This window comes from Chiloscyllium plagiosum, chromosome 33 (assembly GCF_004010195.1).
Source record: "Chiloscyllium plagiosum isolate BGI_BamShark_2017 chromosome 33, ASM401019v2, whole genome shotgun sequence".
Taxonomy (NCBI): Eukaryota; Metazoa; Chordata; class Chondrichthyes; order Orectolobiformes; family Hemiscylliidae; genus Chiloscyllium; species Chiloscyllium plagiosum.
Window position 1 is genome coordinate 28,890,669 of NC_057742.1, and position 26,280 is coordinate 28,916,948.

At 39.8% G+C, this 26,280-nt stretch overlaps 1 protein-coding gene across 1 annotated transcript in view; it reads right to left on the minus strand.

Moving 5' to 3' along the window:
• Window positions 1-26,280, minus strand: part of moto (minamoto) — a 77,527-nt gene that overhangs the window by 24,489 nt on the left and 26,758 nt on the right. The window contains exons 4-6 of the mRNA XM_043674636.1: window positions 19,273-19,377; window positions 16,728-18,660; window positions 918-1,052 (exon numbers count right to left, since the gene is read on the minus strand). Coding sequence (XP_043530571.1) covers window positions 918-1,052; window positions 16,728-18,660; window positions 19,273-19,377 — 2,173 coding nt within the window. The remainder of the gene's footprint in view (window positions 1-917; window positions 1,053-16,727; window positions 18,661-19,272; window positions 19,378-26,280) is intronic.

Below are 26,280 nucleotides of genomic sequence, written 5' to 3' on the forward strand. Positions count from 1 at the left end.
TTCTGGCCACTGATTCCTGGTCTACCAAACTTACATGCAAACATACTCCAACGTAGTGCTCTGGAGCAAATCCAGCATGTTTACCTTACTGTTCCTCTTGTACACAAAGTTGCTGCTAGAATTAATGCTAAAAACCAAGAATAATTAGGCAGTCCCATCACCAAAATAGCAACAGGACTCTATTCGTGTTAAAAAGACCCTGATTTGCATGTTAACCCACCACTCTTTTCAGATGGCTATTCAGATTACCTAGTTTGAGCATGCCAGGAAAATTATGTCCATGCATAATTAACAGAAAGAAAATACTAACAACTATCTTATGATTTTCAGAATGCTAGTGCCATCTGCCAGGCAGACATCATCAAAATGCACCCCTTTGTTTGAGCAGATTACAAAGAGGTATATACAGAAGTTTACTTTCTGTATTTATCTATGCTGCTTGACTTTGAAGCACTTTTTGGCAAAATGTCCCATTCCTAACATTGACATTCCTTACCTTAAAGGGAGAAAAACAATCAGGAGTTTAAAAAAATATGATTCATCTTTATTCCATTATGCATTCAATATAGTATACTTCTGTTCTCCGGGCTGGCTCAACTCTGAATTAATTAAGTTATGACTATTTTCTAACAATTTAGGAAAAACGTTACTAACTGCCAAACCACATCAATTTCCAAATATTAAAAAGTAATACAATAACTATATTGACAATCAATTGTGTACATAAATGGCACTACATTCTGTGACAACTATGGCCAATTACGATGATAAAATCTACTTCCATCTATCTGTAGCTATCTTTTTAAAAGAAACATAAAATTTAAATAGAAATTGTTAGAATTATATCAAAGCAGATTAACCAAAGGAATATGAAATATGGTCAATTAACCAATCTACCAGCTATAAATGAAACGTACTCTTGCTTGTTCACGCAGTTGATCAACAATCAAACGATCAACCCGGGAAGGGTTTGATGGTAGCCTCGGAATGGGTGTATTATTTGAACTGGTCACTCTCTTTCCTGGGTAGTTCCTGGCAAGAGCTGCTTCAGTCTTAAAAAGGGGAAAAGGGGAAAACGGTGATAACCAACATCAGATTTTAATATGACAAGATTAAACTTCAAAGAAAAAATCATTTTCAGGCGACAATACAGCAAAAGTGTTTACTGATGTGTCTACCCAGAAACCCATTACCCTGGTATCCACATATGATAACAGGCAAACTGAAAAATAAGCTCAGAAATAAATGAACTATATTAAGCCAAGCAAGCTTGTTTTTCATATATTATGTAAATTTTCTGTTTTATGATCTCCTGTTGGAAAATCAGGCTGTGCAGGAATTGAGCATAAGGGCAGGGACTCAATTTTCAATGTGCTCAGCCTATATTTTGGAGTAAGTCTGGGAAAATTAGATTCCTGGTAATTTCTGATAATAAAATAGAAGAAATAAAACAAAGAGAATAATTTTACTTAGACTGCAAATCTTACATACACACACCAGAAACTTTAAACTAAAGTATTTTAAAAATGATTAGGTGGCATTAATTAAATTGTGGGCGGCACGGTGGCACAGTGGTTAGCACTGCTGCCTCGCAGCGCCAGAGACCCGGGTTCAGTTCCCGCCTCAGGCGACTGACTGTGTGGAGTTTGCACATTCTCCCCGTGTGGGGTAAATGTAGGGGTATGGGTGGTTTGCGCTTCGGCGGGTCGGTGTGGACTTGTTGGGCCGAAGGGCCTGTTTCCACACTGTAAAGTCATCTAATCTAATCTAAATCTAGTTATCAGAATAAACATAAATTAATTCAAATTATACTGCAATACACAAAGCAAATTTAAGATTATCCAATTATAGTGTATAATACTGTTGATGATAAAAGGATGAAACAGAATACTTCAAGAAAAATATCAAATACTGCAAGATAAGCGCCCTACAATGACAATACATTAATATGTAACACTTAACAGTTGTTTTAAATACTGGAATTAAGGAAAATTGAAGTTTGGTATAATTTGAGGAGAAAAAAATGCAGATTCACATCACACATATGAAAATCCACCTCACTGTTGCTATGAGACAAACTCAAATGCAAAGGATATTTTAAAATAGTGCAGAAAGTTTGAATTTTTCAAAATAATATTTAAAATCTGTAAATGTTTATGTGCTTGAAGAATTTGTCCCCTTATCTGGCATGTACACACTTAGATAAATCAAAGTGAAATCTATACAATGAATTTCATCGTTCATGCAGTCGTCCTATTGGAACTCCTTATTAGTGGGCTGCATCAAAGTCATCTGATTTTCCATCTACCTAAATGTATAGACAGAAATTCAAATGGACTTCCTGTTGGCACACAATCCTCCTTATTTGGTTTTACTTTACTTGTTAAATCTGGTAAACCAACATAATGAAGAACAACAGTAGCAAAATTCTATTCCATAAATAGAAAATTTCTATTGATATACATAAACTAAAGAGGATTGTTCATTTACAGGTCATTCTGCTATAATGCGCGTTTCGTCAATGCGAATGTGTTGTAGCATGACTGATAAATTGTGGGCATTGTTTGGAAAACATGAACTTTCTACCAAACGGTTATAGCGATTTTCTATAAGCAATCTTCCACAGTGCTTTTTCTATCGTGCTTTTCCATAGTGCAAGGTTGCAGAGGAATACAACTATCGTGTTATAGCAGAACAACGTAATTATTCTTTATTCCACAAAATATTAATCAACAGCATTTTTGCAACACATTAAAGTGAAAGGAAAGCCAATAAATACTTATGTTTTCTATTTGTAATAGGAAAAAAAAACCATCATGAATTTCTCTGGCTTTTTATAACAAAATCAATATTATTGCAAGCAAGGAAACCTTCAAATTGGGTCTACTTCCCTGAGAAATATTCCAAGGCTAACTAGCCTAAGTAAGTAATATTGTTTGGCTAACATTACATTGGAAAAGGAGTAAGCCACTCACCCCACTGATTCTGGTCCATCATTCAATTTGATAAAAACAGAAACTTGGAGCAAAATTTGATCATTCGGCCCTTTGAACTTCCTTTATCATTCAATATGATCATGGTTGATCGTCTACCTCAATTTCATACAGCTGTTTTTGCCCCATATCCTGATGCTTTTAAAATCTAAATTCGGATTTGACTACTTCACTCTCCATTTTAATGAAGAATTCTATATTATGGTCACTCTTCCCCAAGGGAGTCTGCACTAGAGTGTTAATTAATCTTTTCTCATTGTACAGTACCCAGTCTAGTTGGTTCAACATTTTGGTTGAAAAAAGTAACACAATGGGATATTTTCTCCACGATGCCATTGTTAGTTTGGTTTGTCCAATCTCTCTGTAAATTAAAGTTACCCACAATTGCAGTTGTACCCTCATTGCATGCATCTCTGATGTATTGATTAATACCTTCCCTTAGATCTCCATGATTACTTCGAGGCCTATAGACAATCCCAAATAATGATTTCCATCCCTTTTCTTATTTTCATCCGTACAGATTCAGCATCATGATTCCTGAGCTAATATCCGCATCACTACTGCACTGATTCTTTTCTTTACTAACAATGCCAGTTTACCTCCTTTCCTTTTTTGTGTCCTTCCTGAATAATGAATACCTCTGAATGTTCAAATTCCAAGCTTGGCAACCCTGCAGCTATGACTTGTAGTCACAACTATATCATAACCGTTTATATATATTTGATCTGCTAATCATCTACTTTACTGCAAGTACTCCATGTATTAACACACAAAGCTTTTAGACTTGATTTTTTAAACCTTGTTATTTGTTTTAGCATTATTTTGCACCAGATTCAAGACTGTTTTGTAACACAATTAGATTTATTTGGCTTTAGTCTATAATCCTTAATATATTTAACTATTAATAATCTTTACATTTTCAGTTTTGATTTTTTTCAAACTTGTTTTCTTGAAGGAAAAATTTCAGGTATCTACTATCATTTCTGGGAAAACATGTGCTTCCTGACACCACCACCGAATGGTTGAACTTTAATGTTAAGCTTATATTCCTTTGTCTGGATGCTTTATCAAAGGAAATAGTTCATTTTATAGTTTTATCACCACCTGTCCTATTAAATTATTTAATCATTCTAAACATCTCAATAAGATAATCTATAATATTTGTTACTTAAGGAAACAGTAATTTGGTATATGCAACCTTTCCTTCTTTAATTTAACCCTTTCAGTTGTGGTACTGTTCTGGTGAATCTCTGCATCCTCTCTAAGTGCTGCCCAGAACAGAAAGCAGTACTCCATATGCAGTCTGAGCAGATTTGTCAAATTGCAATATTACTTCCACCCTTCTTTTTAGCCGCTTTGAAATAAAGATCAACATTTCATTAACATTTTAATTTTTTATATCCTTGCATACTAATTTAGGCATGAATTTTCATAGATGGAAGAGATCTCTGATTTAGTCATAATGGTGTCAGAGCTCCGATTTTAGAAGCCCCACTAGTGAACCCAATGGCTATCATTTTCACCAGGGAGATATCTATGATACATGGAAAAATCTGCACACATAAAACTATAGCTGCTCTCAAACAGATGCAAATTTGTTAGTGGAATTTAGAAAATAGGAGTAATGAGCTTCAGACATTTGTCCAAAAGGTCTAGTTGCCTCAGTCAGTTAAAGATGTATGGCACCCTTTGGGAGAGATAAGGGACTTCTTTTGAATAGGCTCAGGGACACATTGGATATGTGCCATTTGCATTTGTTAAATGTAGATATAAAATGTGAAAGAAGTGGATTAACTAATTGAAATTTCCAATGCTACCGAAGTGTTTAAATCCCCAATCTCTTCAAATTAAAAGGAAAACAACTGACTATGAATTCTTGCAATTTTACTAGGCTGACTGTTGGCACAATCCTGAGGGTTATCATTATAGGACAAATGCTACATGACCCATTCCACAATCTATTATTATCGCAGTGAGGAAGGAGGCAAAACCTGTAAATTCAGTGTGAATGACAAGTGGGTATTATGGATGCAAATTCTCAGTCCCTTAGTAGCATTATCTTCTTTCCAACTATATGGGCCTCTGAGTTCTATGCACAGCACGGATCGAAGTCAATGCTGAGATAGTCATGCTGACACCAAACCTTGGAGCGGCTTAGAGGGAACATTTACCATTGCCTCTGACCAATGTAGCCAATCAGTTGAGAAAATATGGCAAAATTAAAAGGAAAAGATTCTTGATTGAGAATTGTTTGATTCTGCAACAAGATTTTGAATGGCAAGATGAGAATGAGCTATGAGACGCTTGTTTGCCATTAGTACCTAATCTCCCCTCAAATGATATGCATTTTCATATTTTCCCACTTTTTCTTACTATTTTCTATTTAACCTAAAGATTCATACTAGTATGTACAAAAGGAAAACATATAATAAAGTGGTTAGATTAGAGATTCTTCAAGTGTGAAGAGCAGAAATTCTACAGTAATGTAATTTATAATAAATAAATTCAGATAGAGACAGCAAGTTGGATAATGTGTTGCAGGTGTAGGATGTGGAAGCTGCTGGATACCAAGGTGTTCCACAACGAACACATCTGCAGTAAATGTTCGCAGTTCCAGTAACTACATGTTCAACATGAGGAGCTGGAGTCTGGTCTGTAGATGTTGCATTGCATCAGACAGGGGAAAGTTACTTTGGCACTTTGCTCCATGAGTGGGATACAAACTTTGTTTGTGATCAAATGACAAGGATGTGATTATAGTTGAGGTGGACATAGGAACTCAGGTTGCAGCCCTTGAGGAGCCCCTTTCTCTGCAATTGTCCAACTGTCACAAGATTCTTGCAAATTGTATAGATGAGAGTTGGGACTGCGTGGTCAATGAGCAAACTAACCAAAGGACTATGGTACAGAAACCAATCAGTGGAGAAAGGAAATAGAAACATTGTTGTGGAAGGGGACAATAGTTCTGAAGAAGTCATACCGGATTTGCACTATTAACTGTGTTCTTCTCTCTTTACAGATGCTGCCAGACCTACTAAGTTTCTCTAGCATTGTCTGTGTTTCAGATTTACAGCATCTGCAGTATTTTGCTTTCATTTCGATGTGATTAGGGAGATAGACACTCTTTTCTGCAGCTTTGAGTGAGTCATGAGAGCTGTATTCCCTTCCCAATGCTAGAATCAAGGATATCTTTTCAGGGTGAGAGAGGAATTAGGACTGGGAGAGAAGAATCGAGTTCTCGTCATCCGTATTGGTATTAACAACATTGATATGACTGGAAAGTGATTCTACTGTAAGATTTTGAAGTTAGAAACCAAACTAAACTGGCTTAGACTAATAAGGTCAAAGAGTTCAATGCTTGTCTTAAAGACAGTGTGAGTGGAGCAGGTTTCAGTTCAAGGAGCACTGGTACTAGTATTGGGTAGAAGGGAGTTGTTTCAATAGGATAGGCTTCCTTTGAGCCTTGCTGAGACCAGTGTCCTGGTGAATTGAATAATTAGGGCTATGGAGAGAGTTTTAGAGAAGCAGAAAGGGGAAGACTTTGGTGAGATGAATATCTAGGCATACATGATGGCAGTGCAGGACATCTATTTTGATAATAATACCTAAAGTGAGACAAAAGGGAGAAAGTATCAAGCATAAAACAAAAGCAAATTGACACCTTACAAGCATGATTACTAAGATACATATAGTGCTCTCTGCAACAAGGCTGATGATTCTGTTACAGACTGTCTAACTGAGGCCAAGTATGAATACAATGAGGACCATTCTTCAACCAGGACCATCGTGGAATAGATGGTGGCCCTCATGAAGATGATGTTCTGATGCTTGGTTCAGTTTTGAGTTCATTGCAAGTGTAGTCCAGACAGCATGTGCCACATAATCCTAACATGCTTTACACTGAACAAGTGGAACAAGCAACGAGGGGATGTTATGGATACTGAATAGCTGAAGGACCATCACCCCTTCTGCAAGATGGAGAACTGCAAAGTTAGCCAGGCATGATTTAATTGACACCCAGATCCTACAGTTGTGAGCTGAATGCAGTGATTATCCATCAACTTAAAATCTATTGTTGATTGAAAGGTAAGCAGTCCCAATCTGTTCTCAGATGCATATGCAGTCTCTTATTTTACTCTGCATTTGCTGTTGTTAAATAGAAGTAAACTTTTAAAAAACTTTTTGAAGGCTTTCCGATATGTAATGAAGCAGTTGCTTAGAGTTTGGAGATGAAATGACAGCATGGTCAAGTAACCTGTGTAGGTTGGTCTTACAACTTCTGTTAGAATTAGTATCAATTTTTTTTAAAAATAATTCATTTGTGGGATAAGGGCATTGCTGGTTAGGCTAGCATTTATTGCTTATCCCTAATTGCCTATAGGGCAGTTAAGATTCAACTACATTGCTAGGGGGCTGGAGTCACATGAAGGCCAGACCAGGTAAACATGACAGTTTCCTTCCCTAAAGAACATCAGCGAAATGGATGTTTTTTTCCTTCTTTGATGGATTCATGGTCGTTAGACTCTTAATTTAAGATTTCAAATTCTACTATGTGCTGTAGCAGGACTTTTTCAGATTTTTGTCTCTCTCTCCCCAGAACATTTCCTGGATGTCTGGATTAACAGTCCAGCAATAATAGTGAGGCAATTTCATTCCCAGATCCGACAGGTAATGATGTAAAATAGCAATACATTTGCAAATGTAAACTTGTGCTTGCAATAAAGAGTCAGTAAATGCCACTTGTGCAACATAAACATTTCCTTTTTGTTCCCGTCCCAGTCCATGTACTGCGAAAGTCAGCTCCTGGCTTTCAGTGCTTGACATGGTGCATAGCTGGGCTTTCAAACTGGCACCAGGGATCCCAAGTCTTGACAGTGGCTGAGCACACAATAGCACAAGCAGCATGCAACACGGATCTAGTCCATAGTGGGGTGAGCTGCAGAGAATAGCATGAAAACACTTGAACTCACAAAGAGAGAAACACTTCATGACATGCCCCAAAATTGACACACAGCTGATTTCTGGTTAAATTCAGTCCAAAGACTTTGATGTGGGGCTATGAAGCATATGGTTATTTTCAGAAGGGATTAATTACTTAAAAGGAATTTAAATATATTGAATAGATTTTTATCAATGAGTGTTTATTTTTAATTAGCAAAGTTATCAAAAAACACTTTGAACTTCATTTTATTTAATCTCAGTGTGGCTTCTGAGATCTGATCAAGGTAGATTACACTAAATGGTAAATAGTGGATTATTCGGTGAAAGGGCAAAGGGTAATCCTAATTTGGCACAATTTGACACAGGGCTACAAAGAGTCATAGGATGGATATAGCAGCATTGACTGGCATGGGAGAAATGAGAATAGGTGGGAGGTAGGTAAAGGGACACAGGTTAGCATGTAGAGTATGAGGAAATGTGGGAGTCAATAGAGGGGCATGCGGGACCTTGAGGGGATACAAGGAGTGTTTAACACAGAAAAGGGTGGTTTCTCAACTCAATCTTTTTAAAGCTGGGATAAGGGTGGATCTTGCACGCAGCCCACTTCTGTACCCAGAATTCCCTGTAGTTGCACCTGAATTATTTTCAACAATAGCAAACCCAACTCCTCTTAGCACCTTCTCCTCCAGAACTAAAATTGAAATAATCTTCTGGTGGCTCAAGTTATCAATGCCAGGAAGTTCCTGAACTGGGAGCAAAAATTCAGCTCTTAGTAAAATTTTGTACGGAGACCCTGAAATATCTCTGTTCCTCAAGTTTCCATCTTATTATAATTTAGAAAATATTCCTTCCTTTGGTCCAACCTGAATGATCTTACACTTCCAGAAGCTAAAACCTATTAATGGCTCTTTGCAACTTAATATGCCCCAATCCACTCACTATGTCAGCAAATATAATGCTGTTGGCCAATTTGGACAGACTCTCCGTTTGAGTTATTAATAAATACAATGAAAACTTCGAGACCAATAGAGACTCCTAAGGAACTCTAAAGATACTGCCAAGGGGAATACATAACTGAGTAAACTGGGATTATATTCATTGGAATTTAGAAGAATGAAAGGGGCTCCTATGGAAATATATAAAATTATTAAGGGAATAGATAAGATAGAAGTAGACAGGATGTTTCCACTGGCAGGTGAAACTAGGACAAGAGGACATAGCCTCAAAATTAGGGACAGCGGATTTAGGACTGAATTGAGAAGGAACTTCTTCACTGAGGGTTGTGAATCTATGGAATTCCCGGCCGAGTGGCGTAGCTGTGGCTTTCTCAGTAAAAGCTTTCAAAGCTAAGATAGAAATTTTGTGAGCAGTAAAGGAATTAAGTGTTAAGGTGAGAGGTCGGGTAAGTGGTCCTGAAGCCAGGAACAAATCATCCAATATCTTATTTAATGGCCGAGCAGGCTCAAAGGGCCAGGTGGCCTTCTCCTACTCCAGTTCTTATGTTATTATCTTGTTTTCTGTTTCCTAATTAATTCCTAACATGTCCAAAGTTTGTCTCTAGCCCATTCCATTTAAATTTGTAACAGCATCTCATGAGAAATGTTTAGTTAAAAATCACACAACATCACGTTATAGTCCAACAAGTTTATTTGGAAGCACTAGCTTTCGAAGCGCAGCTCCTTCATTAGGTAGTTTATCAACAGCGCTCCAATAGCTAGTGCTTCCATATAAGCTAGTGTTGTGTGTTTTTAACTTTGTCCACCCCAGTCCAACACCGGCTCTTCCACATCATGAGAAATATTGACAGGGCAGATGATAGGAGAGTACTTCTTCCTGTGATTCCTGCAATTAGAAAATGTTTTAAAAATAAGGGATCTCCCATTTAGGCTTTTCCTCTCTGTGAATTCCTTTCCATTGAGAACTGTGGACATTAGATCAAATATATTGAAGTTTGAGTTAGATTTTGATTGACAAGGGAGTCATAGTCATAGACATGTACAGCATGGAAACAGACCCTTCGGTGCAACCTGTCCATGCCGACCAGATATCCCAACAATCTAGTCCCACCTGCCAGCACCTGGCACATATCCCTCCAAACCCCTCCTATTCATATACCCATCCAAATGCCTCTTAAATGTTGCAATTGTACCAGCCTCCACCACATCATCTGGCAGCTCATTCCATACACGTATCACCCTCTGCGTGAAAAAGTTGCCCCTTAGGTCTCTTTTATATCTTTCCCCTCTCACCCTAAACCTATGCCCTCTCGTTCTGGACTCCCCAACCCCAGGGAAAAGACTTTGTCTATTTATCGTATTCATGCCCCTCATAATTTTGTAAACCTCTATAAGTCAAGTCTTACAAGGACAAGCAGAAAGACTGACTTTACGCTACAATCAAATCAGCCATGATCTTACAGAATGGAGAGGCAGGATTGAGGGCCAAATAACCTATTTCTGGTCACAGTTTCTTTTATTAATTCAGACAGTGCTTGTTGCATATCCTTAATTACCTTTCAGACAAGTTAAGTGGGTATGCTTCTGGAGTCACAGGCTAGTTCTGAATAAACAGAATTTCTTTGCTAAGACACATTAGTCCTTTTGACTATCTTTCAATTCTGGATTGTATTAGCCTGGACCTGTAAATTACCTGTCCAGTGGCATTACCACGAAGCTATCAACTAGTATGCAAGTATAGTAGGTAATAAGAAAGGCAAATGGAGTTACCACACACCTATAGCACTCCTTCAGCCTGATTCTAGCCCCATCCTACTTGAATAATTCCTGAAACAACTCGACTTGCTCGATATCTGGCAGGAGACAGGCATTCCTGATGCCTTCACCATCTTTAAAAGAGTCATTGTGTGTGTGGACAAATGTTGGCAATTTGGTATTCCCCTCACCAGTAATGAAATGGCACAGTAGCCTCAAAGCCACACTGCTCACAGCACATAGCCAGCATGGCTGACACTCAACTCGTGAATACACCATTTTCTCAATTAAGTCACTGTTAACCACCAGTCCAGTTTATTTGCCCTATGTTTACATCCTATCTAAATACCCTCAGTCACTGCTACTCTGTATCCAGTGCCCACTGTTGATCTGCATTGTCATGTTCCTCTACGGGACAATCGCAAAAACATTAAAAAAACACAAAGAACTGCAATGCTGGAAATCAGAAACAAAAATCGAAACTGGTGGAAGAACTCAGCAGATCTGGCAGCACCTGTCGAGAGAAGGCAGAGTTAACGTTTCAGATCCAGTGATCCTTCAGAACTGCAGGCAAGCAATGGCACAATTCCAAAGATGATCTTTCATTTACAGCAAGCAAAAGTAAATAGAAACAAAATTAATACAAGCTGCTATTCTTCCACACATAATAAACCAAATGTGACCACAATAATCTGCTTAGCTCTGTCATGCACAAGAGGAGATTCATCTTCTTGGACATAATGAGAACTGCAGATGCTGGGAGAGTCAGTGTTGAACTGGAAAAAGCACAACAGGTCAGGCAGCATCAGAGGAGAAGGGGACTCGACGTTTCACATCAGATCCTTTCATCAGGAGTGAGGAAGGGGAAGGGGGCTGCAAAATAAATAGAGGGGGTGGGGCTGGGATGGTGATAGGTGGATGCGTGTAGGACGCAGTTGTGATTGGTCAGTGGGAAGGATGGAACAGAGGTGGGAAGGAAAATGGACAGGTAGGGTCAGGTGAAGGGAGCAGGGTGGAGAGGGAGGGCTGGACATGGGTTGAGGTGGGGGGTGGGGAGATTTCGAAGCTGGTGAATTCTAATGTTAAGGCCATATGGTTTTAAGTTCCTGATGCGGAAGATTAGGCGTTCTTCCTCCAGTTTGCATGTAACCTTGCGTTGATGGTGGAGGAGGACCAGGATGGACATGTTGTTGGGTGAGTTAAAATGGCTGGCAACTGGAAGTGGAGTTGCTTGGAGCATACGGGCCATAAATGTTCCCTGAACCAGTTCCCAAGTTTGCGCTTGGTCTCTCCAATGCAGAGGAGACCACATTGGGAACAACAGATGCAATAAATCAGTTTAGAGGAAATGCACGTGAATCTCTGCCGGACTTGGAATGATTCTTTGGGGCCTTGGATGAGATGTGAGGGCATATTTTGCACCTGTTGCGGCCGCAGGGGAAGGTACCAAGAATGGAGGAGGGATCAGTTGGGAGTGTGGTCCTAACAAGGGAGTCATGGAGGAACAGTCCCTGCAAAAAAAGAGATACAGTTGAGGAGAGAACTATCATTTTGGTGGGGGGTGGGGTCAGACTGCAGGTGGTGGAAGTGGTAGAGGATGATGCACTGAACTTGGAGATTAGTGGGGTAGAATGTAAGGGCTGGGGGACTCTATCACTGTTGTGGTTTGAGAGGGTGGGTTACGTTTGAGGACAGAGGTGCAGGAAATGAGGATATGCAATTTGAGGGCATTGTTGATCACAAGGGAGAGGTGATTGTGGGCCTTGAGAAAGGAGGGCATTTGGAATGTGCTGGAGTGGAATTGCTCATCCTAGGAGCAGACATGGTGGAGCAGAAGAATTGGGAGTATGGAATCACATATTTGTGGGAGGGATGGGAAGAGTTGTAATCAAGGTAGGAGTTGTGATCAATGGGAGTCAGTGGGTTTGTAAAAGATGTCGGTGCTGAGTTAGTTGCTAGAGATGGAGACAGAGACATTCAGGAAGGGGAGGAAGGTGTCAGAAATGGTCCAGGTGAATTTGTGGTCAGGGTAGAAGGTATGGGTGAAGTGGATGAACTGTTTGAGCTTCTCGTGGGAGTATGAGGCAGTGCTGATAGAGTCATCAACGTAGTGAAGGAAAAGATGGGGTAAGGTGCCAGTGTAGCTGCAGAGAAAGGACTGTTCCATGCACCCTACAAAAAGGCAGGCATAGCTTGGACCCGTGCAGGTATCCATGGCTAGCTACCCCTCTGGTTTGTAGGAAGTGGGAAGATTGGAAGGAAAAGATGTTAAGGGTGAGAACCAGTTTTGCCAGTTGGATGAGAGTGTCAGTGAAGGGGGAGCAGGTTGGGTCTGCAACAGAGGAAAAACGAAGGGCCTCAAGGTCCTCGTCATGGAGTATATAGAGTATAAGAACTAGGAGCAGGAGTAGGCTGTCTGGCCCTTCGAGCCTGCTCCGCCACTCAATAAGATCATGGCTAGTCTTTTCGTGGACTCAGCTCCACTTACCCGCATTTTCACCATATCCCTTAATTCATTTTATTTTTCAAAAAAGTATCTACCTTAGCTTTAAAAGCGATTACTAAAGTAGTGTCAACTATTTCCCTGGGCAAGGACTTTCATAGATTAACAACCCTCTGGGTGAAGAAGTTCCTTCTTAGTTGAGTTCTAAACCTGCTTTTCTAATCTTGAGGCCAAGTTCTCTTGTCCTAGTTTCACCTGCCAGTGGAAACATCCTATCTATTTCTATTTTATCAATTACCTTCATAATTATATATGTTTCCATCCTCTCCTCATAAGGCAACACCCTCAAGTCTGGAATCAACCTAGTGAACCTCTTCTGCATCCCCTCCAGTGCCAGTAGATCCTTTCTTAAGTAAGGAGACTAAATCTGCACACAGTACTGAGGATGTCACCTAGACAGGAGACGAAACGTCTACAACACAAATTCCCAGCTCGGCGAACAGAACCAAAGACTGTTATGCCTAAGACTGTATCGTTAACTCAAGGTAAAATTAATGCAATTATATGACCTGTTTTGAAGTCTGCCTGACAGCTGAGGTGTCTTAACTGTTAGAGATTGCAAACAGCTTGTAGGGTTCTGGTGGTCTAGTGGTATTGTCCAAAGCTCTGAGCCAAGAGGCCTGGATTCAAGCCCCACCTGTCATAACATAACAGGTTGTCTAAAGATATTAGCTCAGCTCAAATTGTTTTACTGGAAACATGGCCACAATCACCAGACAGTGTGCACTGATAATGGGATTGTGGGAGTTTTGAAAGTTCAAGCAAAGTACTGAAAATATCATGTGGTAAACATGCAGTTTGAAATTCTCTCGGATTGCTCATCAACATTTCCACCACAGGGTCCATGGTTTACATTTCTAGGAAGTGGACTTTGACAGGATAAGGGGATCAAAACTTATGGGAACAAGTTAGGAGTACGGGTTTGAGAAAAATATCAACCATGATCAAATGATGGAGCAGCCTCAATGGGCTGAATGGCCTAATTCTGCTCATAGATGTAATTGTCTTCTAAATGTTTCAAGATATTCCTGAAAAATCACAGACTGGTAATCTTCCAGGATCCAAAAGAGAAAGAGCGGTCAGAGGCTGCAAGTCTATGTTGCTCATCAAGCAGATAGTTGGGAGTTCGTGCTTGGTTTGAAAAGAATAAATTCATAAGGAACTGAAACAAACCTGGAAGACTCACCACTTGTGCAAGAATGAGAACTGACCCCAGAAAACCTCTCATTGGTCTAACACTAAAAGATGCCAGACTGGGCAAAGAAAGGAACGGAATTAAAACTTTGCGAGCTAATAAACGAAAATTTGAATAACCATTTAAGGGGCAATGTAAACTTGAGAAGTGGGATTTTTCCAGCTGTGCTAAACATGGAAAGAAAAGGAGACCTGTTATCCAGCACCCATTGCAGTAAATAACTGCTCCTTTTTCTGTATTAGGAATATCAAACACTGAATCTTAGATATACAAGGTGTTCTGTCTTTATGCAGAGAGAGTACAAACATCATCATGCAAGTATTCATGCTTCATGTTAGCCTCTCTCATCTTTCCTCATCAGGATCAATCATGACCTTCTCTTCCTCCTCACGTTTCACTTTGTTCTTTAAATGCAGAGACATTATTTATTTCAAATAATCTCTGTAATAGTGAGCTTCATACTCTCACCACTCTTACAAAAAAAAAGGCTGTGTTTTGTCACCTATTACAGACTTTTACTTGCCTGTCCATTTTATGCTGGAGGACTCGATACATCAAAGGCGGTCAGTCATTCATAATTTGCCAGAGTCTGAAATTTCAAGAGGCAGTCTATGCTGTTAAAGGTTATGTGAAACTGTCAATACTCTTTGTGTTTCACAGGTGTCTGTTTTTAGGGGATATCAAAACAGCTCTCACTGTAATTCATTGTCAACATCTGATGGAGTGCCAGACCAGGTAACTACATGTTGAACTAAGTGAGAAATGTACTTTGAATCCCTGGATCATATGTGGAACATGTCAGTTCTGGAATCATTCCTATGGCTTACAGGAAGGTTATTTGTTTCCAATATTTAAATGGCAGAAGAAATCAAACCTCAAAGATTATATGCGTGCTACTTCAATGTGACTCAGAGGAAAGGCGATGCAAAACTAATATTAGGGATGAGGGGGAGTGATTAGACAATCCCAGCTGGAATTTAGGAAGCACAGGCTGTTGGATTATCTGACTAAAGAATTTTGAAGAAATGATTATGTTAGTGGTTGATAGTTTATTTTAATAAAAGCCAAATACTGCGGATTCTGGAAGTGTGAAATAAAAACAAAGTGCTGGGGCATCTCAGGAGGTCTGGCAGCAGTTATGAAGACAGAGAAAGACAGTTAACGTTTTGAGTCTAATTTGACTTTTTCAGACTGAAGAGTCATATTGGATTCAAAACATTAAGGTGTTTCACTCTCCACAGATGTTTTGTTCTTACATTAGCCTAGCTAGTATTGTTAATTTTCCAGAGTCAGAAGTGCCACACCAAAAGCTACCTGGGGACGTGTAGGGGTTGCATGACATGAAGAGTGTGGGTGCTCAAAAGGAGGAATTTATAAGGCCCTAATACAGTGCGTTTGGGTCAAATGGGATGTTAAATTGTTTAGAATCCCTACTTCCAGGATTAAGGGCAGCAATAGGGAACAGTGATCAATTAAATCACAGGAGGAGCATAAAGAGTACATGCTGTGGATTTTTCAGACATAATCAAATCAGTCATCTGAGTTTCCCAGCAGCTAAATAGAGACAATACTGTTTATATCAGTGACAAAGTTAAAAATCACACAGCACTAGGTTACAGTCCAACAGGTTTATTTGGAAGCACTAGCTTTTGGAGCGCTGCTCCTTCATCAGTTAAGTACAATAGGACAACCACCTGATAAAGGAGTAGTGCTCTGAAAGCTAGTTCTTCCAAATAAACTTGTTGGACTATAACCTGGTGTTGTGTGATGTTTAACTTTGTCTACCCCAGTCTAACACTGGCTCCTCCACATCCTGGCTACATCAGTGATGTCCTACTTCCCTTGACCACTCCTTCAGCATCTTCCTGATCACTCTTGCCTCTTTGCTCCCTGGTTATGACTTAATAATTTGGATGGCCAAAGCCAGGTCGTGAAGACAAAAGCTATTAGCAAGATCTTGAGATAAATCCAGTCTTCTGCATTTCTGAAATCTAAACCTGCAACTCTTCCCCCCAATAGCCTGCTAATAAAGCTCCCCTTTACTGGATGACACAAACCTCATGTTTGTTACATGGTCAGATGAAATCTGTGCCTCCAGCCTGTGTTATATGAGTTCTCAGAATTCTTGAGCAATTATCGATCACTTGCAAGATGACATGTTTCATTATTTTAAACCAAGATAATTTGGGATGGTCCTTTTAATTGACTTCTCTGAACAAGTCAAACAAGGAGGATGTGTTTCCAAGTTGACAAAATTCGAGATTTATTATAAGTAAAGCCAAACAAATGTATGACAAAACCATTACCTTCCTTCTGTCAAAAAAGAATCAAGAATGCTAAAAATTTTAAATGAAACTAAGTAAACTTTCAACAAACCTATTTACCTTTTTTCTTTCTTTTTCCAAAGCCCTCCATTGTTCATAGCACTCTTCCAATCGAATGTGAAGTTCATTTGCTGGGCCGCTTCGATTTTTCATAGGTCTTGGAAATCCAAATGGTGGTATAAATCCATAAAGGGATGCATCACCATAAAACATATCATTGAAAAGGGGATACAAGTGACTGAATTCCTCATAAGGAAATAATTCACTGGGATCCATTAATGAAACAACAGGGTGACCAAACTGAAGGTTAGTTCCCGAAGCAACGCTACGTGTACCAAGTTGTGACACATTATGGTTCCGTCTAAAATCACCCATCATGTAGGGACTTGAAAAAGAAGCTGATGAACGAGTCATATAATTTGCTACACTGGTGCTGTCTCCAGCTCCTTGTTGGGAATTGTGATTATTATAATAGTAAGACTGAGCACCTAGCAAATCTCTGTACATGCTCTGGGAGAATTCATCATCCTTTTTTTTCACATCTTCATTTAGATCATAATGGCAGTTTTGCTGTTTAGTTTGGTAAGTAGGATATTTGTTTGCAACATATTGCTGAGTTGATGAACTCCCATGGAATCCATTTACTTGCTTTCCATTTTGACAATTCTTCTCAATGGGTGATTCAAAGTACATATCTCCAGTAGCTTTGTTCTGCCCTTCAACATGCGTACCTGACTGAACCCGTTCCACATTATATGCAAATTCACTACCAGAAATCTTAGAATGGTTATCCTGACTATAAATTCCTGTGGGCCTCTGGAAGTAAGCACTACTATTTTGAGAAAAAGGCAAGGAAGACTGATGAGAAGATGGACCGAAAGAATGGGATGATGTTTTAGAGGCAGGTGACACTTGATTATTGAGGTCTGATGAGTTGTCTGCTTTCACAAAGGAAGTTGTGGTTGCAGTATCAGAACCAGAAGGAGTTAATTTTGTCCAGGATTGTCTGTTTTGGTAAGTCTCTCCAGAATACACAGATACAGGTAAAGTATTTAATGGCTGAACATAATCAGATTGCTGTGAGAAATGATCATAACTAGAATGTTGTTGCTTTTCAAAGGCCTTCTCAAAGTCACTTCTAATTGGGCAAAATGTATGTGGATTTCTTCCACATTCAGATGTGCATTTTTGCCCCAAATCACTAGTTAATCCCATTTCCTTTGAAAGTTGTTTTTCACTCAAACCAGAGGATGATTTTACACAGTATTTTAAAGTATGCTGGTCAATGTTTAATTCATCAAACCCCTTTTGTGCTTGTTTCCCTTTTGGCACTCTACTGCAGGTTTCCATTTCTATCACTGGTAATTCTGATATACAATCAGAAGAGGTCTTTCCATCTGCTATATTAAAATTCACAAATTTGTTTTGTCTGAATTTACTGCCATGTAGTTGCTCCATGTATCTATTACCAGTATTACTGTTGTAACAGTTTCTGGAATTATGCAAGAAAGGAAACAGTTCTGTGGATGTCTGACTGGATGGAGTACCAACTTCTTTAAAATCTCCCCCATCCCTGCCATACATGTGTATATCTGTTCCTGGTTCTCTACCTGATACTGATAACCCTACCTGAAGTTTAGAACAATTCTTCACATAAGGAAACTCCTGAAAATTCATCTTGTTTGTATCCGTGGACTGAAAAGGACTGCAATCAGTAGCTTCTTTCTTTGAAGGAAATATCCATTGCTCTGTAAGATCCAAGTCATCAAATCCTAAAAAATCTTCCATATTTATTTTCTGCTGGGAGGTTGAATGACTATCCTGCTGGTACTGTTGTTTGTCAGAGGTTGCTATGGATTCTTTTGTATTAAAAACGGATTGTGAATATGGTGTATCCACGGGCTTCTTCGACTCAGATGAATGATCTAGATGTTCTGTATATCTACAGGTTGTGGAAGACCATATTGATCTTAGTAAATTAGAAGAAGTATTTCTGAAACAAAAGATATGTTGCAAGGAAAAGATTAGGTAACAGTTAAAATAGTCTTAAAGGATAATATGCATTGCAAAATTGTATTTTGTTTGGCATGATGTAACAGCAAACTAGGCATCCAATGCACTACATCACAGCAATGGAGAAATGTAGGCAATATTCTCTGCACTATTATAATTCATTGCAGCAATACAGTTGTAACAATTAGGGAGGTCAAAGCATTAAGGTACTAAGAAATTCAGTAAAAATAGTCTTGTACTTCTCCTTATGCCCAATTCACAGTGACAAGAGTAGACTGTTCAGCTACTAGGGGTCCAATACTCGCAGAAGGTCAAACTACAAGGAGCACTCATCACTCAAAAATGGTTTACACTTGGTCCTCATTATAACTATGAGATAAAACCCAGACATCTCCCCCTCCACCCCCAACTCATTAACAGGTCCCGACAGATCCAGTGGTATTTCCAGCTTCGCCAGCATAGGTTCAGGCTATTCCCATTCTAATGTTATCTGTGGTTTTATGTGTGGAGATCCATGTCCCAATCCCCTGCAGATATTGAAGATTACACATATTTCATTTATTAACCAAAATACTCATATATAAGAACATACCCTTCAACAAACAGGGATTGTGATTGATCAGGTTCTTCTAAAATATTGGAAACAAGTCCATACAGGTCTGCAGCACTCCCAAAATCACTCAATTCAGTCTGAGACCTATCCAGGAAGAAGATCATCCAAAAAGACAATTAATTTTTGACTGTTGTGTTAAAATCCACAAGTCAGAATCATTAGGATCAATACACAATTCAAAAGAAGGAAATAAGAAACAAGCATTTTGCTTGATATTGAGACTAAATGCACTATAAACAAGTTAAATTGGACACCTTTTCAGAAATCTCAAACAGCGTAATTGTTTTATCAACTAAATTGAGAAATATTACGAGATTTAAACCTTGTGTACTCTTTTATTCCTTCAAAGAGCAGCTGTCCATGCAACTGGTTATACTTTCCTGAGGTCAATTAGAAATCAAAAGAAACTCTCTGGAAGTAACTGATGGTTAGCTCAGTTGACAGGACAACTGGTTTGTGATGCAAAGTACTATCAGTAACGCAGGTCCAATTTCTGTAGCAGCTGAGGTCACTTGAAGATTCCACCTTCTCAAACTCGCCCTGATCTGAGGCATGGTGACCTTTAGGTTTAACTCACCACCAGTCATCTCTTTCTCTCTGAGAAAGAAGCCTTATGGTACATTAGGACTATAGTGATTTTACCTTTTACCTTGCCATCCATCCGCATCAGCCCATTTGCAATCATTACAGTGAAAGAAGGTATCATTGACAGTATTAAAAAGAGACACCTACTCAACAATAACCTGCTCAGTTTGGGGGATTCTATCACTACCACTCACAGTCTTGGTCCAAATGTGTGCAAAACAGTCAAACTCCAGAGGTGATGTGAAAGTGAATACCCTTGCCATTCACGCACTACTTGACTGAGAGTAGCATCAAGGAGCTCATGCAAAACTGAAATCATTGAGAAAACATTCCTCTGGATGGGAATCATATCTAGCACAAAGGAAGGTGGTTGTTGGATAACACAGTTCATTCCTAAGACATCACTACAGGAGTTCCTCAGAGTAGTTTCCTAAGTCCAAACATTTTCAGTTGCTTTATTAATGACTTTCCCTCTTATCACTGAATTGAGGATGTTTGCTGATATTGTTCATTGTTTTGTATCATTCACAGCTCCTCAGGTACTGAATCAGTCAATGCCCACTTGCAAATCTAAACAACATTCAAGCCTAGACTGATAATGGCAAGTAACATTTGTGCCGCATAAGTACCAAACGATGGCTATTTACAGCAGGAGAGAATCTAACTGACTCCTAATAATATTCAATAGCATTACATCGTGAATCCCAGGGATCAACATCCTGGGCATTACCACTGTAGAACATGAACTGTCCTGTTATATAAATACTGTATCTGTAAAAGCAAGCTAAAGGCTATAAATTCTGTAACATGTGACTGACCTTTACATTCTACAAAGGTACAAAAGTCAGAGGTCTGATGAATACTCCCCACTAGTCTGGATCAATGCAGCCCTCAAATTTCTCAAGAGAAAGCCTGCTTGACCAGTATCCCATACAGCACCATAGGCATTCCTACTGTCCATAAATAACACACAAAGGCACTGCAGTAACTCACCCAGCCTCCTTCAATTGCACACCAAGCCTGCAATCTCTATCATGGAGAAGAAAAACCTAAGGCAGCAGACTCAAGCAACACCATCATTCGCAGGTTGCCCTCCAAGTCATGCACAGACTAACTTGGAACTATATCACTGTTCCTTTATAATCACTTGGTCAAACATTGGAACTCTGTTCGTACAGCACTCAGATGCCGACATACAATATGAACTACATCACCTTTGAGAGCAATCAAGAATGAACAATAAATGCTAATGACTTGCATCCCATGAACAAATGTGAAAAAAAACTTGACAGATTTGACTCTTAAAATCACAGAACAGCGAAGATTTGTATTTCAGGTTGAGGTTCTGGTTGTAGGTTTACTCGCTGAGCTGCAAAGTTTGTTTTCAGACGTTTCGTCACCATACTAGGTAACATCTTCAGTGAGCTTGCAGATGAAGCACTGGTGTAGCCCGCTTTCTAGTTATATGTTTGGGTTTCCTTGGGTTGGTGATGGAATGTCCTACAGTGATGTCATTTCCTGTTCTTTTTCTCAGGGGATAATAAATAGGATCCAAGTCAATGTGTTTGTTGACAGAGTTCTGTTTGGATTGCTATGCTTCTAGGAATTCTTGTGCGTGTCCGTTTGGCTTTTCCTAGGATGGATGTATTGTCCCAGTCAAAGTGGTGTCATTCCTCATCTGTATGTAAGGATACTAGTGACAGTGGGTCAGGTCTTTTTGTAGCTAGTTGATGTTCATGTTCTGGTGGCTATCCCTGGTAGCCCACAAACCCACCAACACACTAAAACAGCAGCTAATGAACTTGAAAGACCCTATACAGACAACAAGCAAAACTAACGTCATTTACAAAATACCTTGCAATAACTAACAAACACAAATTGCACAAACAGGCAGAAAATTAGTCACCAGGATATATGAATATCAACTAGCCACAAAAAGACATGACTCACTCTCACTAGTATCTTTAGATAAAGATGAGGAAGAACACTACTCGACTGGGACAACAGTTCCATCCTATGACAATCCAAACAGAGACACGCACGAGAATTCCTAGAAGCATGCATCAACAAACACATTGACTTGGATCCCATTTACCACCCCCTGAGAAAACAGGAAATGACAATCACCATAGGAAATGATAACACCACAGGAAATGACATCACCAACCCAATTGTACCTACAATTCCTCATCGCTGGAATCATTCTTATCAATCTTTTTTGCATTCTACTGTAATGACTTTATATCCTTCCTAAAATATGGCACCCAGAACCATATGCAAAATCCTGTTTAAACGAAACCAATTTAACTTCTCTTCCAGACCTTTTCAGCAATTTCAGTTACAATGAAGCATGTCAAAGCTTCATTTCAAATAGTAACACTCATTGGACAAGAATCCACCTAGTTCTTTCACCTTACAGTTCTGATAAATCTATATTTACACCACATTTGTGATAAAATATACAGCAAGGCAGGGAAATCTTTCCTTTCAGCAACCACCAATTTTAAACAACAATTTTACATAGCGAACAGTAAAACGTAAGACCAGAGCATTCATGTTTTACTAAATGTGGGTCAGTACGTGATGCACCAACAATCTAGGAATTCCTTTTCTTTCATTATATACATAATCACAAATTACACCTTTTCACACACCAGATAACAACTTTCTCATTTCTTTCAATGTTGCAGACTGTAGTCAATGAAAAGAATGCTTCCTCCCACAATCTTACATACCACCTCAAAAGAGGAGTTCTCTTAGCCCTAAAAACTGCCTTTTTCCTCCAAGTGCCACCTCTGAAGCTGAAAGACTGGAAATTCTATTTAAAAAGAAATACAACTTGTGCAACATTGTAGAGATTAAGCTATAAACTACGAAGAAACAACTACAGTTACATTACTCTTCTCCATGATTTAATGTTATAGTCCTTCCAAGTGTACAGTGAGAATTTGAAATTTGGATAAAACCTAGGATCCCACTGTCTGTTGCCTGCCTGCATAAAGCCTGGATCAGATCAAACCTATCTTTAAAGCTATACCTATAGAATGATGAAGCCAAACGTGCCACTTACTTCAGTTTAAAGATGTGCAAGTCGGGTGGATTGGCCATGCTAAATTGCCTATAATGTAGGTTAGGTTCGTTGGCCACGGGAAATGCAGGATTATAGGGATAGGGTGAGAGGATGGGTCTGGGTGGGATGCTCTTCAGAGGGTCAGTGTGAACTTGTTGGGCCAAATGGCTTGTTTCCACACCTATGATACACACTTGCATGGCAAATGTTTTATACTGCAATTCAGCCCACCTACTTCAACTGAAAACACACTAATCTTGACTGAAAATGACCCAATGTACTGATTCTTATGACAAACAAAGCCAGAAATCATTCCTGGTCTCCATTAATTAGACCGGACCTGATATAAACGGGCCATCCAAGAATTCAACAGTCAAATTCAGAAACCGGGGGTTGGCTAGGTCCCACCTTCATTCAGATCCTGGATCTCTATTATTTTACATAGTGCGGGATCTGTACTACTGTCAAGCCCATTTCTGTTTTTCATAACTACTACTTTGCTACCAGAATCTTCAGCCAGATCATTACGGTGAATGGGCAATGTACTTCACTCAAGGTGTGAAAGACACTTTCAACAGCATCACCATAAAAGGTGGTTGTCAAGGAAAGCCTTCATGTATGGACAGAAATTTATCAATTTAGTCTCTATCAGAATACCAGGTCAATTTTGTGTGTTGGGTTTCTGAAAAGCGAAGGATTCACTTTTCCAAGACAGTCACCGTTTTCTACAGCCACTGCTTCTTGGGATTTTCTTGTAAATTAGGGAAGTTGGGTAGGATGAAACACCTATTCTGTCCAAGGAAGAACTTTGTTTCATCAGACTACAGCATGATTCAAGGATCCTGTTGTGGGACTGGAGGTACTGGGGTGCGGTTGTTCTCCCAAGGACTATTGAAAAGACTATCCTTTTCTATGAAACAGGTTTGATGAAAGTGGCTGAGGAAGTCAAAAGCATGATTGTGATCCCTCCAATGTGAGAAAATGCACCAAGAGGATCTTGGACCGCAGGAGTTCACGGCAGGTGACATAACCCTTTCAGGTGATATAACTCTATATTCTGACCAGCCCACCATTCTTGAGGCAGTTCCACTCATTCCTCTCTCTGCAAAAACTTCACATCCCTTTCTAAATGGTCACCCTTATTCTATTTCCTCTTGTACCAACCTCTACAAATATTGTGCTTTTCTGCACACAACCTAATTCAACCATTCACAACTCTCATTTCTCTACCTGCAGAAGAGGGAAAACAATTTGATGAGAGACAAAGCCTGGGGAAGGCCCTCGGGTGATAAATACATTATAGGCCCTGGCATTGCATGCCCACCTGTTCTACTGGAAGGTGTTGTTGCAGGCTGAAGATATCACCAGGAAACTGATACAAGAGATTCAATCTTCTATGCACTGATGTGTAGATATGTCAAGAGAGTGACCCCTCGATTATAGGCCGGTTTGGAGGTCTCACTTCCTTCCAGTTTGATTTTGGGATCCATCCCATCTGCCCAATATGCAGTGGGTAACATAACTGATATAGAAAAAAATACTGCAGGTGCTGAAAATATAGAAAAGAAACAACATGCCAGAGAAAGGCAGTAGGTTCAGCAGCACCTGTGGTGAGGGAAACAAAGTCAACACTCTGAATTGAAAATGACTCTTTAATGGAATACAGCATTGAGCAGAGACTGAAACTGGAGAACATACTGGTGGTGTCATTTCTGTTGTCACCGTTCACCAGAGCTGCAAGGTAGAGCTGTATACTCTATTCTCATGCTATCACAATGGCTTGCGGCTGGAAAGTGTTGAATTGACTGAAGTGTTTAACAGCAGAAGTGCCTTTCTAGAAGTTGGCAATCTTGTGTCAATAAATTATTGCATTCTGGCAGAATAAATGCTTGGAAAAGGTGGTCATGGTCCTGGCCGGAAGCTGTTGTTATTTCACTGATCAACGTTATCAGTTTCACTAAAGTAGCTCTTCCCATTGTGCACTTACGTCAGTGACCCTAGCATGTTGCTGACAGATTAGAAATGGGTGCTGTAGCTGTCAATTCAAGCATGGAGGGTTAAAAAGGCTTTTCTTCAAATCGACCTCTTCAGATATATTATAACACTCTCCGTGACAGGTAGAACATGAAACCAGACCTTCTGGCCCAGAGGTAGCTGCAGTACCACTGCCACCAGTGCTTAACAGCCATTTAAAGGAGTTCTAATTTGGCTTTTTAGCTACCTTAATTACATGTTGCAGACCCAAAATGTTTTCGCTGCCTTCAATCCTATCCCAGTGAAATCCGTAGATTTATGAGATTTAACTATGATCCTATACTCAAACCAATCTCCCCATATCTTTAAAGAATCTGTAGCAGAGTTTATTTGCCCTGGATATTAATTTGATTTTAAAAAATGCAATCTTAAAATATTGATTTTGTGCCAGATTGTACAGAAAGAAAGATGGCATGGCAAAGAGATTAACAAGCATCAGACTGTAAAGACGATTATGGCATAATCAAAGTCTTTTTAGTTCATATTTCATTTTGTGTCTCTATTGACTTGTCTAATTTTTAGATGAGGCATTAGGTCAGCATGGTGGCTCAGTGGTTAGCACGACTGCCTTACAGCACCAGGACCCAAGTTCAATTCCACTCTCAGACAACTGTCTGTGTGGAGGTTGCACATTCTCCATATGTCTACATGGGTTTCTGCTGGGTACTCTGGTTTCCTCCTACAGTCCAAAAATGTGCATGTTAGGTGGATTGGCCGTGCCAAATTACCCATTCGTTCCAGGAATGTGTAGCTTAATTGGATTAGCCATGGCTATGCAGGGTTACAGGGATAGGGTAGGGGGTGTGTCTGGTTGGGATGTTCTGAGGGTGGACTCGATGGTCCAAATTGCTACATTCAATGATTCTAACTTATAAATCACATAGGCACATAAAATAGGAATTGGCCTTTCTGCCCTTGGACCTCCTCTGCCATTTACTCTGATCATTCAAATCAGTAAAAACATCACTTCCGCCCCTCACATCATCGCTGATGCCACACGCTCAGTGACTTCCACCACCCCTACTGCTGTGGTCACCACCACTTCCCCCCCACCAGTGCCACTCACCTGCATTCTGCTGACACGCCCCCCACAGACCGCACTGTCACTATCCCCACCCCCCAGAACCCCGAGGGGAACACTACCCCTGCTCATGACTCCACCCCCATTACCCCCACCATCACACCCACTCTGGTTACTGGCTCCACCCCCCCACTCCCCGCTCCACACCCACACCAGATCCCAGCTCCCAGCCCTGCCGAGTTTTCACCATCCCCCCGGACCTCCCACTCACTGAGGA